Below are 15,691 nucleotides of genomic sequence, written 5' to 3'. Positions count from 1 at the left end.
AACGAAACAGAAAAGTTAGTCCATTTGAAAGTAAGAGACATTTTCCTTTGAGCCAGACTTGCTGCAGACTGCAAATCCTGTCTTGTATGGTGGACTCTGGAGAAGGTTGGAAAAACTTTATTTGGACCCATATGTACTATAAGTGAATTTTTTTTTTTTTAAAGTGTAAATTTTGACTTTTTGTTTTTATTAAACCACACCTCTGAGCGTGGGAGTGATGGTGTTGAGCAAATGACTTCATTTTTCTGCAATGGCAGAAGGACCACTTCAGTAAGTTTATAAACTGTTCTTGTGTGTAGGTATCAGCCACCTTTGCAGCAAGTTTGGTAACTAGTCCTGCCATTGGAGCATACCTGTCAGCCAGCTATGGAGATAACCAGGTTGTACTAGTGGCCACACTGGTGGCTGTTGTGGACATCTGCTTCATCCTGCTAGCTGTGCCAGAATCTCTGCCAGAAAAAATGAGACCTGCTTCATGGGGAGCTTCTATATCATGGGAACAAGCAGACCCTTTTGCAGTAAGATGCACTTCAATAAGTAATTAATAAATAACTAGTGATTAATAATAATTGCATTTAGTAAGCCTGAGAAATCTTTAATTTTATTGGTACCTTGACTATTCAAAATACCATAATCTCTGTTCTCTGCTCTTGCACAAAAGGATCTAACTACATTTAAAAAATAAAACAGACTTGGTGGATTAAATGGTTCTTGACTTGGAAACAGTGTTTGGCATAAAATCCAAAGGGAAAATGCTTTATTTTTTTAACATCCTTACTCTGTTTTATTGTAAGAGAAATACTGAATTCTTATACTGCTACAGACCCCAAAACCTGATATTATAGGACTTTTTCATATTCATTTTATGCTTTGTACTTTTGGTTGGCAGTGTTTCTTCAGACTCTTGAATTCCATATTTGATTATATGTCTTTTTAATATAGAATGGATCTATAAAGCCTGTTTTTTCTACTGGCATATATAGAAAGGGTTAAAACATATCGTGCAGTCTTGCTAGTAACTTGTTCACTTATTCACACTTACTCAGCTAATTTGTGTTTGTGTTACACCTTGGTATCTAAAGAGAGGAAAGAGGGATTGTTCTTCATGAAATTCATCCTGCTGTTACTGGTTGTAAATGTTGAGAGATGACTGACATACTTGAAGAATTTTTTATACCATTTATTTGTTACTCAAACTGATTCAGTTATGGGTGAACGAGTATAAGAAACATACAAAGAAAAATACTCTCATCATTTGGGAAGAGAAACAGTTATAATCAGGATATATTATTTTCTAGCATCTTTTGGAATGGGTTATTATGGAGACCAGTTAGAAGATACTGATACATTTCCCTAAATATTATATTGTGCTGTTTTCAGTGAATGCTTAATTTGACACTGAACAGTAGCTTCAAAAATAAAATGGAAATTTTGCAGAAGAATCAGATACTGCAAACCATAAAAAATGGGGTTGTTTCTAACTTAATGTTCAGCTTAACGATTTCCATGTGTGATTTTTTTTTTTTTTAATTGTATATGTGGTTAAAAATAGATTTTAAGAAAAGTGAATCCACCTTCTGCTTTCTTTCTGCTTTCCTAAGACTTTGTATAAATGTTCCAATAATTTATTTGTTTCTTTGTTTTACAGTCTCTGAAAAAGGTTAGAAAAGATTCTACGGTTCTGCCAATCTGCATTACAGTGTTTCTCTCCTATCTGCCTGAGGCTGGCCAGTATTCTAGCTTTTTTCTGTACTTGCGACAGGTAAATGTTGATGTCTTCACATGGTACTAATAGTGTTCAAATAACTATTCCCTAGGACCTGTTTCTTGTTGGAAGACTTTGCAGAGAAAACTTTCTGGCAAAGTACAGCTTTAAAAAAATACAGACAGGGGACTTTGCTAAGCCAAGAACTGAATAACACTTGATTCCTGATACATAAACTCTGCCACAGCTTGAGCATGTATTCATGAAGTTAAGCAGACCTTTGTCCCCATTCAGTGCAGCAGTTTGTATGTCTTGAGGCAAGATCTTGCCAGTTGAAGAGCCATTGTGTCTGTGAGAGGGGATAGAGAACTTCCCATTTCCAGATACGTGACTTCCTCTGTATTTTTTTCTTTTAAGACTTTTTTTTTTAAGTGGGTTTCTTGGCAAGCAGTTGAGTTAAGGATTGTTCTTGAAAGTGGTTACTTCCTGTATGGATTAAATTATAAGCAGGGATCAGCGTTGTCTTTGAAGAGGATATCTCTTTGCTAGTGATTGTCCTGGATTCTGTTTGACATTAATTTCATGCATTTTCTGCTTTTCTTCAGATTATAGGTTTTGGATCTGCTACCATTGCAGCATTTATAGCTGTGGTAGGCATTCTGTCTATAATGGCTCAGGTAAGCTTTATTTTTAGTGTCTTATTAAACAGTACAAACTGAATGCCGAGGCATGCTCTTCTGACTATTAAGCTTGTCTATAAACTACTTACATGCTCTACAGTTACAATGTGTCTTATATTCGTTGAAGATTATGTTCATATACAGTTGGCGTAAATGTCTTGCTTTAAATCTGCTTCCCTTAGAAATACTGGACTTTGGGATCAGAAAATGAGCCTAAAATTTGCTAAGCTTAGATCAGTAAATTTTCTGAAACTCTGGCTTTAAATGATAAAAATGATACAGGAAATTGATTACTTAATGCAAGGCCTTCTGCAAGGGGAACATGTTATTTATTTTATGCAAAAGTAATGCTTCTTGCACATACTCAGTTGGCTCACGCTGTCAAATGTGTGTGTCCAAATGTTGCAGGTATTGACATGGCCTGTCCAGGGTTACTTAGGCTCGGCATGGAGGCCGAGGAGCTGTGAGGGCTTGGTACATTACTTTCATGCTTCTTAATTGGGAGCGGTGAGCTGGTTTTTGGACAGGTCCTTTGTGCCTTTTAGAAATAAAACATTTTTTGTGATGTGATTTTTGGGTTATCCTTATGGGTACAGTATGTTGTCTCGTAATAACAGGAAGAGGAATGGCTAAAACAATGTGCTGTAACCTTGTTTCTATCCTTAGCAGAATGGAGGTCTCACTGTTTTAATGTAAACAACACATTCCTCCATGTTGACAAGTTTTACTGGTGTCAGTTGTGTCCTTCATTATCAATACAAGTCATTATTTTATTCATTGCTCTGTGATTTGTTCTGATACTTTGAGGTGCACTCACATTTGCCAGTCATACTTTATTCATACCTCTGTATTTGCTAAAAGTTTCTAAAATGGTTGTCTTTCTGGTTCATGATTTTCAGTGTTAAAATGAAGACATTCTGCTTGGATTTTCAAACTCTTTGAAAAATGAAGGTTATTGAAGCAAGCTTTGCTTCATAAACACTGATTTGTGTTGGCATGTTGGATATCTCCAGAAAGAACTGGTCACATGTAGATAGAATTACTGTATTTTTGCTGTTTGGCTTTCAAGCTAGCTTTGTCTAAGAATGAGAAAAAGACAACTAGTGTTAGAGGTACAGGAGAGAGGAAGTGTGCTCTGCTCTGCAGTCCTGGTTCCTTTTCTGTGGTGCTTTACTGATGCATTGCTGAGTTTCTCATTTTAACGAAAAACACATTCACTGAATAGAGCAGTCCATATGGATTTTGCTTTACTAGGAACAGTCTGCTTCTTGCCATGAGTATATTGCTGTTTTATCTGAATTGGGACCTCCTTCCCCATCAGTAGTAAGACTTCTAACAGATGAAAAACAGTGGTCTTCCTTTAGGGCATGTATGTTTAAGGCTAGTTTCCATGTGCAAATAAAAAGGTCATATGAGTAATGTAAAGAGTTGGCAGAAAATGTAATTAAAGATGAAAAGGACTTGGCCAAAAAAAAAAACCAAACGGGATTTAAATTTTGGTTTTAATTGTAAATTTGCATAGTAATTCATCAGACCTAAAGAGATTACTACTTTTTTTCCTGTGCTAACAGTCTCCCCGCCCCCCGCTAGTATTTGTAAGTACTGGTGAATTCAACTCACATCCAGCCTGTACTGTCTTAACTTGATGCTAGCATTTATTGTAGGACTCTCTAGTCTGTAAGGAAACGGAGTTGTAAAGGTGGAAGTGAAAGCCTCTTTACAGTAGAAACAGCCACTGAGATATAATGTCCAAAGAGAAGGCAGTACGCACGCTTCTTGATATCCTGAGGTAGAAACTCTTCAATAGCACATCAAATGCTTGATGCAGCTTGTCTGCATTTTGGACTTAATACGCGGGAAGTAAGAGCACAAACAGTGTGAAGTTCCTCACCGGTTGAAAGCTCTTCTGAGTTACTTGGTGTAGAACAAGAAATTACTTGAGCAATCTGGCTGTTAAAAATAACTTTCAGATGAGTCAATTTCTCTTGCAGACTGTGTTTCTCAGTATCTTGATGAGGTCAATAGGCAACAAAAATACGGTTCTCCTTGGCCTTGGCTTTCAAATCCTTCAACTGGCTTGGTATGGTTTTGGATCTCAGCCTTGGTAAGTGCATGTTTTCATAGGTACATACCTGTGAAGGAATTGAAAATGTTTTTCCAAGAAATTCTGTCTTTAATTCTGTTATCATGACTACTAAAAATGTTCTGTGAATTAAGCATTCTCATTTGCGTTACACTAGCAAAGTTTAGTCTGTATTTTGCACATGTAGGTAGAATTTTCCAGGTATATAGTGTAAATTGCAGGCTAACAGACCTTTTGAAAAAAGGGTGTGCACCGTTTTGGTTCATTGCAAGCCTTAAATGAGGGTACCCTTGTCACCCTTTTTGGAGGAGTGGGGACTAATTCTATGGTCAGTCAATTTTTAATTCAAATTATGCATTTAACACAGGATGATGTGGGCAGCAGGAGCTGTAGCAGCAATGTCAAGCATTACATTCCCAGCAATCAGTGCTCTGGTTTCACGAAATGCAGAGTCAGATCAACAAGGTGAGTATTGAATGAATTTGTTTCAGCATCAGACTGTTCTTGGATGACTCTAGAAAGCAGAGTACGTGTACTTTTCAAATATATTGATGAGTAATGCTTTTCTTTGGCATTATTTTGGAAGTCTGCCAGTCTTTGTAGAGAGCCAACCTCATAGCCTTTTATGAGAATGTAACAAGGTGGATGGATGATGGCAGAGCCGTGGATGTGGTCTACCTTGACTTCAGTAAAGCCTTTGACACAGTCTCCCACAGCATCCTAGTTGCTAAGTTGCAGAGGTGTGGTCTAGACAATAGAGTAGTGAGGTGGGTTACAAACTGGCTTAAGGAGAGAAGCCAGAGAGTGGTAGTCAATGGTGCGGAGTCTAGTTGGAGACCAGTATCTAGTGGAGTACCTCAGGGGTCAGTACTGGGGCCAGTATTATTCAATATATTCATTAACGACTTAGACGAGGGAATAGAGTGTACTATCAGCAAGTTTGCTGATGACACTAAGCTGGGAGGAGGGGCTGACACACCAGAAGGCTGTGCTGCCATCCAGCGAGACCTGGACAGGCTGGAGAGTTGGGTGGGGAATAACCTAATGAAATTTAACAAGGGAAAGTGTAGAGTCCTGCATCTGGGCAGGAACAACCCCAGGTTCCAGTATCGGTTGGGAAATTACATATTAGAGAGCAGTGTAGGGGAAAGGGACCTGGGGATCGTGGTGGACAACAGGATGACCATGAGCCAGCACTGTGCCCTTGTGGCCAGGAAGGCCAATGGCATCCTGGGATGTATTAGAAGGGGGGTGGTTAGTAGATCGAGAGAGGTCCTCCTTCCCCTCTACTCTGCCCTGGTGAGACCCCATCTGGAATATTGTGTCCAGTTCTGGGCCCCTCAGTTCAAGAAGGACAGGGAACTGCTGGAGAGGGTCCAGCGTAGGGCAACCAAGATGATTAAGGGAGTGGAGCACCTCCCTTATGAGGAAAGGCTGAGGGAACTGGGTCTCTTTAGTTTGGAGAAGAGGAGACTGAGGAGTGACCTTATTAATGTTTATAAATATATAAAGGGTGAGTGCCATGAGGATGGAGCCAGGCTCTTCTCGTTGGCAAACAATGATAGGACAAGGGGCAGTGGGATCAAGCTGGAACACAAGAGGTTCCACTTAAATTTGAGAAAAAACTTCTTCTCAGTAAGGGTGACAGAGCACTGGAACAGGCTGCCCAGGGGGGTTGTGGAGTCTCCTTCTCTGGAGACATTCAAGACCCACCTGGACACGTTCCTGTGCAACCTCACCTAGGCGTTCCTGCTCCAGCAGGGGGATTGGACTAGATGATCTTTTGAAGTCCCTTCCAATCCCAAACATACTGTGATACTGTGATACTGTGAGAGGAATGAGGTACACAAATTTATCACATTTACATTGCAAAACACAGAGTTTCTGTTTGACCAGCTACTTATATCTTTCTGCAGAAGTACTACGGAAGCAACAAAACCAGATGCAGTAACTTTCATGATTTTTCCTTCCTATTTATTATGAAAAGTAATATCCTATAAGTAGATAGTGAGTATTAATGTAACAGTACTTGCTTTTTATTGAAAACTGAAACCACATTTTACCGGATTAAAATAAGCCTATACGAGGAGCTCTGTCCTGTGTGGAAAAGTTGTCTCTATTTGCTATAGTACTTTAGATTTTCAAGGGAAAGGAAGTTTGAGTAAATATTGATGTGAGAAGACAGAAAAATTAATTGATTTTGATGTGAAGGGGAATGAACAATCAGAAATACTGCTTCATTTAAAGTAAAGTGAGGAGAAGAATCATCGCGAAGTATGACACTTGTTTATAGTAACTGGATTTAGTGTTCTCTTTCAAAAAATTCTGTACATATAAATCAGAAGTATCAGTCTTGCTTTAACATTGTACAACTTGAACTTAAGTAATGGGAGGTACAAAGGAGGCATAGTTATAGAAGACAGCTTGAAAGGTATTTTATGTGGCTTTTTTATCACTTCTATTTCCCTGATTTTTGTTTCCAATAGAGACATTTAGAAGAGTTTTGAAAGAACTAGTTTCCTAGTTATATCATGAAATTAATAGTTAAGTTGATGGAAGTCATTAGTCTCTTGTTTTGCATAGAGGAAACTACTGCTAGTAGCTCAGGCGTGCGAAAATTTCTGGAGTGCAGTTTTGCCACCTAGTGGCATGAAAATTTTAAGCTTATACAATAACAGCTGAAGGAAAACCTTGGACAGCTTTCTTTTTGACATACTTTATTTCCTTTCATTTTACATGTTCCTGTCTTAAGGAGGAAAGGGTTGTGGAGACTACTAATGTTGTAAAAATAGAGTTCTATAGAATCTTGATCTGTAAGATCATTTAAAAAAATTTTTTTTTTACAATGTTGTCACAATCACCTAATGAAGCTGCAGGAGAAGCAGACCCATAGAACTTTGACTAAACTCTGAAAATACTCTAATGTAGAACTGCAACCCATCTAGTATTGTGAATTTACTGCAGTACTGCTGAGTTACTGCCCTGAATAAGTTACTTGATCCTTAAATAAGTTTTGGTTTTGGGCTGGTGAAGGGAAGAAATTGGTTAGTCTGTGCATATTTTGCCAATAACAATCCTTAATACATAGATATTTTATTATAAATTTCACCTGAAGATAAATTAGGCAGGTACCACACTTAATCTCTGCTTTCTTCGTTGTAGGCTTTGAGTAAGGGTGGAAGAACTCTAACACAAAAAAATATTAGACTTGCACGTAAATTTAGTCCCTCATATTCAAAACTCATTTTTTTGATATATATATCTACTCAAAACAGAGATGTAATCCTGAATTACAGCAAAACCTGAAATTTTGACAGTAAGATGGTAATTTTTGGAACACAGTAAATTTTAACAGAACTTTATCTTTAAACTTCCGGGAGCATGCAGATACAGTGCCAAAATTATGGTAATGCAGAGGATTGTTTTAATCTAGCCAAGTTGTCTTCAATGTATTTCGTAAGATTTTATTATGAGAAGTGCTGTTTTGGAACAGCTGTTGGCTCAGAGTATTTCATTCTTGATTAATAAAGTCCAGCTCTTTTTTTTTTTTTCATTAGGTGTTGTCCAAGGAATAATAACTGGAATCAGAGGTCTGTGCAATGGTCTGGGACCAGCACTGTATGGCTTTATTTTCTTTCTGTTTCATGTGGAGCTCAATGAATTGCCACCTGATCAGACTTCAGAAAAAAAAGCAATGCAAGATCCCAGTGATGAGGTAAGTTTAAAATTCGGTGTGAAGTTTGCAGCATAGAACTCACTCATAAGGGTAAAAATCTGTCATTTTTGGTTGATTTGAAATCTTGGTATCTAATTGCTGAACTACTTAATTCTCACTTGTCAACTTTATTGAACTATTAAGGTAACTCATAATTCAAATTTGATAGTAACTATTTATATTTCCAGTAGTAGCAGCTTTGTTTCAGTATTCTGACAGAACTAGTTAACTTCTTTTGATGTATATCTACTCAAAACACAGCTGTAGTCCTGAAGTACAGCAAAACATGAAATTAGACAATGAGATGGTAATTTTTGGTAACTCAGTAAATTGTAACAAGTTTATCTTTAAACCTCACAGGCATAGGGTAATTATTGGTGTAGGCAGTAATGTAGTATACAGTTGAGATGTTTTTGTTTTTGTTTTGTTTTGTTTTTAAATTCAGTGACAGTAACAATGCTGTTCGTCACTTATCCTTACCTGTATGAAACTTGAGGGGGAGCGAATAAGTCAAACCTATACAGCATTTCTTTGGTACTCCCTTCAGTCTTTTCTTGTGTCCATTCCATCTTTGTTTTAGGTCTGCATTTTTGTCTGGTTTGTTCTTTCCCATTTGGCTTCCGAGATACCAAATATATGCTTACCAGAGTTTGGAGAATCTTATGGTGCTTTTTTCTTGTTCACTTGATTGCCCTGACCACGTCAGCTATGATTTCATTGCTCTTTCAAAGTACTAAGAATGGACTTTTCAGAGAGCTGATGATCTCTTAGCTTGTCATTAAGCTGATTAAGAAAGACAACAGATTAGCTGAATATGTAAATAACTGGTGGCTGTTACTATGGAAACAAATGTTTGTGATTTGTTCCCCAGTTGCAAGTAATGTTGGTATGTTCTGTTACTTTAAGAATATCCATGTGTATTTTTGTTGAAGTAGCCCAGATGTATTACAGTGGAGCCAGTGACTGTTCCAGTAAGTTATAAATGAGTCAAAACTTCTGTTGTAGAATTTTCTAAAGCTTGTGGTAGAACAAATTCCTGCACTGGAACCTAGTGTACAGGCTTTCATATAACAAAATAATGATTTTTCTAAGCTGTGTTAATTAAAAAATTTCAGACAGCATTGTTTTATTCAAAATCTACTTAGTACATAAGACATTTTTTAGTTAGCAATACAGCAAAATCAGTAAGTATTTACATAACTAAGATTGTTTTATTCTCGTTTCAGTGTGTCAGCTCTTACTTTTAATTATGTATGTACTCATAAGCTTTGTTAAAATGTCTTCCTGTTACTAGGCACCTAACATGTAAAGCTATCAGTCACAAAAATAACAATGCAGGTTTTTTTTTCCTACTAATTCTTATGTTTAAGTCTAATATAACAGTGGGAAAGAACTCCACAATTTAAATGTTATATAGCTTTAAAAATTCATTTAAGTAAAATGAGTGGAAATGTAAACCAGGGAATGCACCAAGTTTAGACAAGGAAATTAGCAGTGCTGAGTTTACAATGCTAGTACTGGTACCTTGGATTTGCAAGTCCCAAATACAAACTACTTGTCTCTTGGTTTTGTTCCGTGTTCCAAACTGGTAACTAGGAGCTGCTTTACAGATATACATTGTTTAAAAAATGGTTTTTTGGTTTTATTAAGTGCTAATAAATGTTCACTAAGTGTTTTAACAGCAAGTTTAAGTGGTCAAGTACCTTGTTTTAAAAGCTACTAGGTGTCTGTGGAATTTCAGTTAATTTATATAATGTGGTTTAGTCTGTGACAGACATTGTTGGGTTTTTTGTTGTAGATTTTTGTGTTGTTTTTTTTTTCCTACCCCTACTTGTCAAAAGCAATGGGTCTATAGGAACTCAAAATAGAATGCACTGTTTCTATGCTGAACCTGGATCCAACCCAGTGTTGCTGTTGAGGTGAATTAAGAAGAGTTCTTCCTCCTTTGTTTCCACTGCTCTAATACTGGGTGTTACTGCAACTACAAGAAGTAGATTTTTAAGTTGTTATCAGAAACAGGTTGTTTATATAGGTATTGTAAGAATTACTAATGCGAAGAACAAATTTGTTTGTGTAACTGTTTGCAAATTTTACTTTGAGAGAAAGCTGTCTTGTCCGCTTTTAAAAACCAAACAACCAAACAAAACAAGAACAAAACAAAAACCCACAAATGAACTAACGAACACCAAACCCAAACATCTAAGTTTAACTTACTGATTATTGTTGTAATTTCAGATAAAGGTCTTCTGTGTTCACTGATGGACAGAGTGCTAAATTAAATTTTTAGATATGATGGTTTTGTAAACCTTCATATTCAGGCAGTAGTGACAGGGAAGTCTAGATGCATATTTCGGTTACATATACAAATGTACAGACTGGATGTTTTTTTTTACTTGCCTTTAAGTATTAATTTGTACTCCTCTGAAGGACTTTAATATTCAGCAAAATCCTACTCTTTTTTTTTCTTTTCTCGTGGAAGTGGGGGAGCTGCAATTTTACCACAGGTCGCATTTGTGATTCTCTTCCATGAAAGAAAAAATCTGATGCACCTATTGGAGCAAGACTGTGTATCTGCTCTCCTGAGCATAAATAGTAGAAGTTAAGCATATCTTTCTTAATTCCCATTTAAATAACTATTTTCAAAACTGAAGCGCCTAAAGAGGAAAGTGAGGTGGCATCATCAGAATGATCCACATGGAGCCCTTACAGCAAACAGTGCAGTCACAGGCTGTGTTGGGCAAGTACTGATAACACTTGGCAATGCAGTGAGCAAGGGCTGCTTTTCAAAACTTCTTATTCCCTTCAGTGAAACTGCAATAGTGGCATATTCAAGAGCTGCTCAGGTAAATCAGCTGTTACACTACAAATTAGAATGTTAATTTATGGAATTTTATTACATTCTTTGAGTACTTGTGGCTGTAGCACCTCTTGGAAGATCTAAGTAATATTGTTAATGTAAATTCTGTTAATATGATTATATACTTCAAATTTAGAGACTACCAGCTGAAAAATTGGGCTTCTGCTTGTAACAAGAGTTGAAGCAAGGGAAATATTCTGTTACGGTATGCTTAATTGCAGCGACTTTCTCAATTCATATTAGAATAACTTCCTGCATTTCATTTGTTAGAAAAAAGTACACAATTGTCATCTTCTGATTTTTATTTAGTTCTAGTTGACAAAAATATGGAAAAGTTGTTTAAGATTTAAAAAACAAAAGCATCACTAGATTGCTGACACAGTTTTGTAGAGTTTTGTCATCAGACTTAGCTGGTTTAAAATTAGTCTTACAGCCTGTTTTTAATTGTGGTTATGAAATGTAGATAAGTTGTATTTTAAATTTTAAAATAAACTGCTTAGACACAAGGGAGAGTAACTCCAAATACTAGGTTATCATACATGCCAGCAACCTGTCTCTGCAGTGAGAACAGTATGTACCGCATAGCTTGCTGAGTTTCCTCACTCATGTGTATGTTTTTGGGGATGTTTGTGTATTCAGCTAACTTGATTCTAAAGTATGTCAGCCATGGAAGCAAATAGAAAAAAGTGAAGTTAAAGATTCATTGAGCATTTTTATTTCTGGATGTTGAAACCTTTTCCTATTATTCTTCAGAGGAGGCTTGCTGATTTAGCAGGCATGTTGCCTAAAGAAAAAAAAAGACATTACAAAGAAGCATGAGTCATCGTCTGTTTAATCAGCTAGGCAATCCTATTGTCAGTTGGTAATTTTGTGTATGTTTCTGGTTTTTAGGTTGCTGTGCAGATCAGGTGAGGAATTCTTAGGGATTGTAGATGCAGAAAATTCATATTGCACTACACATAGGAACTTGTTTGCATAAACTTTGTAGTCACTGTAACTACGTCTCCCATTATCTCCTGCTAAAAGGTATAGTTTTTAATGCAGAAGTCAATGTCTAAAACTGTTATGAATTTGGTGTTTCTTTCCCTACAGAGAGCAATCATTCCTGGTCCACCCTTCCTAGTTGGAGCATGCATTGTTCTTCTGGCTTTTCTAGTTGCCTTATTTATTCCTGAGCACAGCAAGGCCAGCAGTACCAGAAAACACAGCAGCAGCATCAGCAGCGCTCTGAGTAGCAACCTCGACCGAAGTAGTGAAGAGGATATTGAACCATTGCTTCAAGACAGCAGTGTATGAAGGCCAACTTCTGAGGAGACTCTGGAACCAGGTCATGCACTGAACTGTGGCTCTGGAATCTTGGTGGGATGTACAGAGTATCTGGCTTGCGAAAGGAAAGCAGGTGTGTGCTAGGGAAAGTCACATGCTGTGTGACACTTGAGGTTGATATCGTACTTGCAGGAGGGTTTATTTAGCAGGACAGGTCACAACTAGGTGTGATGCTACCCAATACTGGACCTATGTCAAATCCTGGTATTTGGTAGAAACCCAAATATACAGACACAATGGGATGTTTCTTTAAGTTTGAATGTTCAGTTCCCAAAGTTGTATGCAAAATAATCAGGTTTAAGGCAGAATAGTTTCTGCCACAACTTTTAAAGGGTTTTTTTTGCATTTCTTATGCCTTTTGTCTGCACGTATATCACATTTTGTCCTCACAGTGTGAGAGGGACTGATCTATATAGTTCTGGTATCTGAAATAGTGGTTGTCAACAAAAAAATTCGACTTCCTGAAGATACATTCTCAAATATTATTTAGTCATGAGAAGTCCAGTAGTTAACAGATGAAACTGAGGTGATTTCCGAGGATGTATGATCACACGTGACAGCCATTACTCATCAGTGAGGGTCATATCGAAGTCTTAAACACACATTCCAGGTCAGTTCTGAGCAGTTAGAGCAAATCCAGATGGCTCCTGAGAGCACTGGTCACATTAGTGTTTTGCTGATTTAAAAAAAAATAATAGAATTTTAATTATAAAATGAGCAGCATCAGAAATATGGACACTCCTGACTTCTGAGACAGGAAAAACAGTGGATGCCAGAGTAGTTTACAACAATAAATATGTATATTTATTGCATTTTGTCACTTTATCTGCCATTTGAAATAATCTTTCATATTAATTCTTTTCACCCCTGCCTTAACTGCTACTTAGTGTTCAGTTATTCCTACTTAGCCTTCATATCACTGTCTTACCTGCTGAATTTCATGGATATATTCATATCGAATTTCCTTTCTAAATGATGCTTTAAAGGAGTTATGAATGGCTACAAATGAACTAATTTTTAGAGACATTTTATGAAAAATACACAGATTTATATGTATTTTGCTGCAGTGTAAATGGACCATTAAACCCAACTTTAATGAAGTACTCTTATGAATGTTTTATATGTATGCAATATATGTAGATATTTGTAAGGCGTTTCAATTTTTCCAGATGGGGTGCTGTGTAAATCATGTATTTATAAGTGTTATGGGGGTACTCACAGATATACAGTTTTTTAAAAGGATTGTGTATTGACTGAACAAATTTTAAAAATATATATATTTTGAAACTTGTTCTACATTGAGCAGAGATAACAAACCTTTTGTACTATGCAGTTTGGTTAAGTTAATAAGTTTCCTGATGCATAATAAATCTACATCTTAAGGTTTCTAGGTTTCACGTGCAAGTATGTGTTCTTCCACGTTTACTATTGTGCCTTCCCTGCTTCCGAACAGAAAGGATTTAATCCTGGTTTAATGCTGGGTTACAGTACCTGAATTCCTGTTGTACTGCTGTGTCTGTGTCATCAAGCATGGTGAAAAGCATGCTTTGCTCAGAAGTCCATTTGGTATCTGACATGGTATCCAACAGGATAGAGAAGTGGAAAAAGAGGAAGGGCATTGCTGATCTGAAGAGTACTACAGAATTCAGTGCACAGATCCAAATTGTAAGAAGTGTATTGCTGGCTGTACTTAATAAATCATGATGCTAATTTTTCAGTCCCGTCCACCAATTGCAGAAGTTTGTTACAGTTCAGCTAGTAAGTTTCCATCTTCCCTAATATGAGTCAGTTGTTCTTGTGAGCTAACTGGAAGGTCTTGATTTTCTGTGTGTGTGTGTATGTGTGTGTGTGTGTGTGTGTTTTAACAAGTGTATTGAATACCCACCAAAACTCTTCATTTGGAAGATTTTTAAACAGGTTAGAAAATTGTTTCCAAGTTCAAGTGTGTGGGTATAAGAGTTTTGATAGGTGACACCTTTGCACTGCTTTTCACAACAGAATCATATGATGATGGAAACGTTTCCAAACTTCTGTTTTCAAAATGTTCTCTCCATACAATGGGTTTCTTTAGAAAAGCAGTTATTTTCTCACTCATTGCTAAAACGTTGCCTTCACCTTGAAGACACAGATTAAACGTTTTCATTTTTCTAAAATACTGGCTTAGGTAGCGTAGTACTGACAGGCCCTTTTCATCACAGAAAAGGTCAGCAGATTTGGAACACTTGCTTGTCTTTCTGTGAAAGAAAAATGCGTACTCATCCTTAAGTTTGACAACTCTTTTAAGCACTTTGCCACAAACCAGTGAATCTCTGTGGTACAAAAGACTCTCACGGTCACTCCCCATCTCTTTCCAAAGTATTGAAAAGATTCTAATGTGGAAAGGTGATGTTTTTATAAAATTAACCATATTGACGACATTGTGTAGCGTTTACGCACTTCTGGCTCCAACTTCTTTGCTGCGTGAGCTTGTCCCTGAGTGGTCCAGTAAATTAACTTTGATATTGTTGTAACCTTACCCTAAGATCCTTTTATTCCAGTCAAAACAGACACTTCATCAGTGGTTACCCTTGCACGGTTTTTCTATAAAACATTGTTTTTATTACAGAAACCCTTTGCTGTTGAGAATGTATCTTCGCCAGTACTTCTTTCCTTTAGTGACTCACAACAAAGTTGTTCTTCATGTATTTCATAATTTTAAAAATCTAGCAAATAGCATAAGCTGAGACATGTTAGGAACACCTGTACTTTCCTCCAGTTGTATAGAAAACCTCTGACACCCCGTAACTTGTTCTAATGCTTCTTTCTGCAAATCTTCAGCAATGTTTTCTATGAAATTTTGTAAGGTACTGGACTGATTATCACTTGACTTTAAACATCACTGAAAACACTTGGAAAGGTGTGTCTTCATGTCCTGGATGATTAGTTGTTAAACGCCCTGCTAATCCTCCTGGCTTCACACTATTATTAGCTAATACCAAGAGGCACGATATGTGCTTAAAATGAGGTTCATTGTTAGCAATAGTGGATGTATATTTGCATTTCAAATAGTAATCTTGATAATTGTTTTTTCCCCAACTTTGTAAAATCTGATTAGACTGTCACTGATATTACCCTGCAATATGGTTGACGAAGGGATCATACTAAGAGAAGTGTCAGCTCTGCAATTTTCTTGCTTGTTTGTGCTTGTATTACTAGCGTTACCTTCAATTTGCAGTTCGTTTGTTTGGGGTTTTTTTTCTTCCTTTTTTTAAAGCTACCTGTTCTTTTGTGGAGGTTAGTTAGTTACAACTGGATGATATTATCCATAGATGGACTTAACTGGGCA

The 15,691-nt window shown here is 36.9% G+C and overlaps 1 protein-coding gene across 1 annotated transcript in view; it reads left to right on the top strand.

Moving 5' to 3' along the window:
- Positions 1-12,336, top strand: part of LOC308052053 (hippocampus abundant transcript-like protein 1) — a gene marked incomplete at both ends in the record, with an annotated part of 31,305 nt that extends 18,969 nt beyond the window's left edge. The window contains 7 exons of the mRNA XM_080362809.1: positions 300-518; positions 1,649-1,762; positions 2,311-2,382; positions 4,377-4,489; positions 4,836-4,933; positions 8,026-8,183; positions 12,133-12,336. Of these exons, the coding sequence (XP_080218935.1) occupies positions 300-518; positions 1,649-1,762; positions 2,311-2,382; positions 4,377-4,489; positions 4,836-4,933; positions 8,026-8,183; positions 12,133-12,336 (978 nt within the window). The remainder of the gene's footprint in view (positions 1-299; positions 519-1,648; positions 1,763-2,310; positions 2,383-4,376; positions 4,490-4,835; positions 4,934-8,025; positions 8,184-12,132) is intronic.
- Positions 12,337-15,691: the final 3,355 nt, after the last annotated feature.

The sequence above is a fragment of the Nesoenas mayeri genome, assembly GCF_963082525.1.
Source record: "Nesoenas mayeri genome assembly, chromosome: Z".
Taxonomy (NCBI): domain Eukaryota; kingdom Metazoa; phylum Chordata; class Aves; order Columbiformes; family Columbidae; genus Nesoenas; species Nesoenas mayeri.
This window is presented reverse-complemented; position numbering and strand designations above follow the sequence as displayed.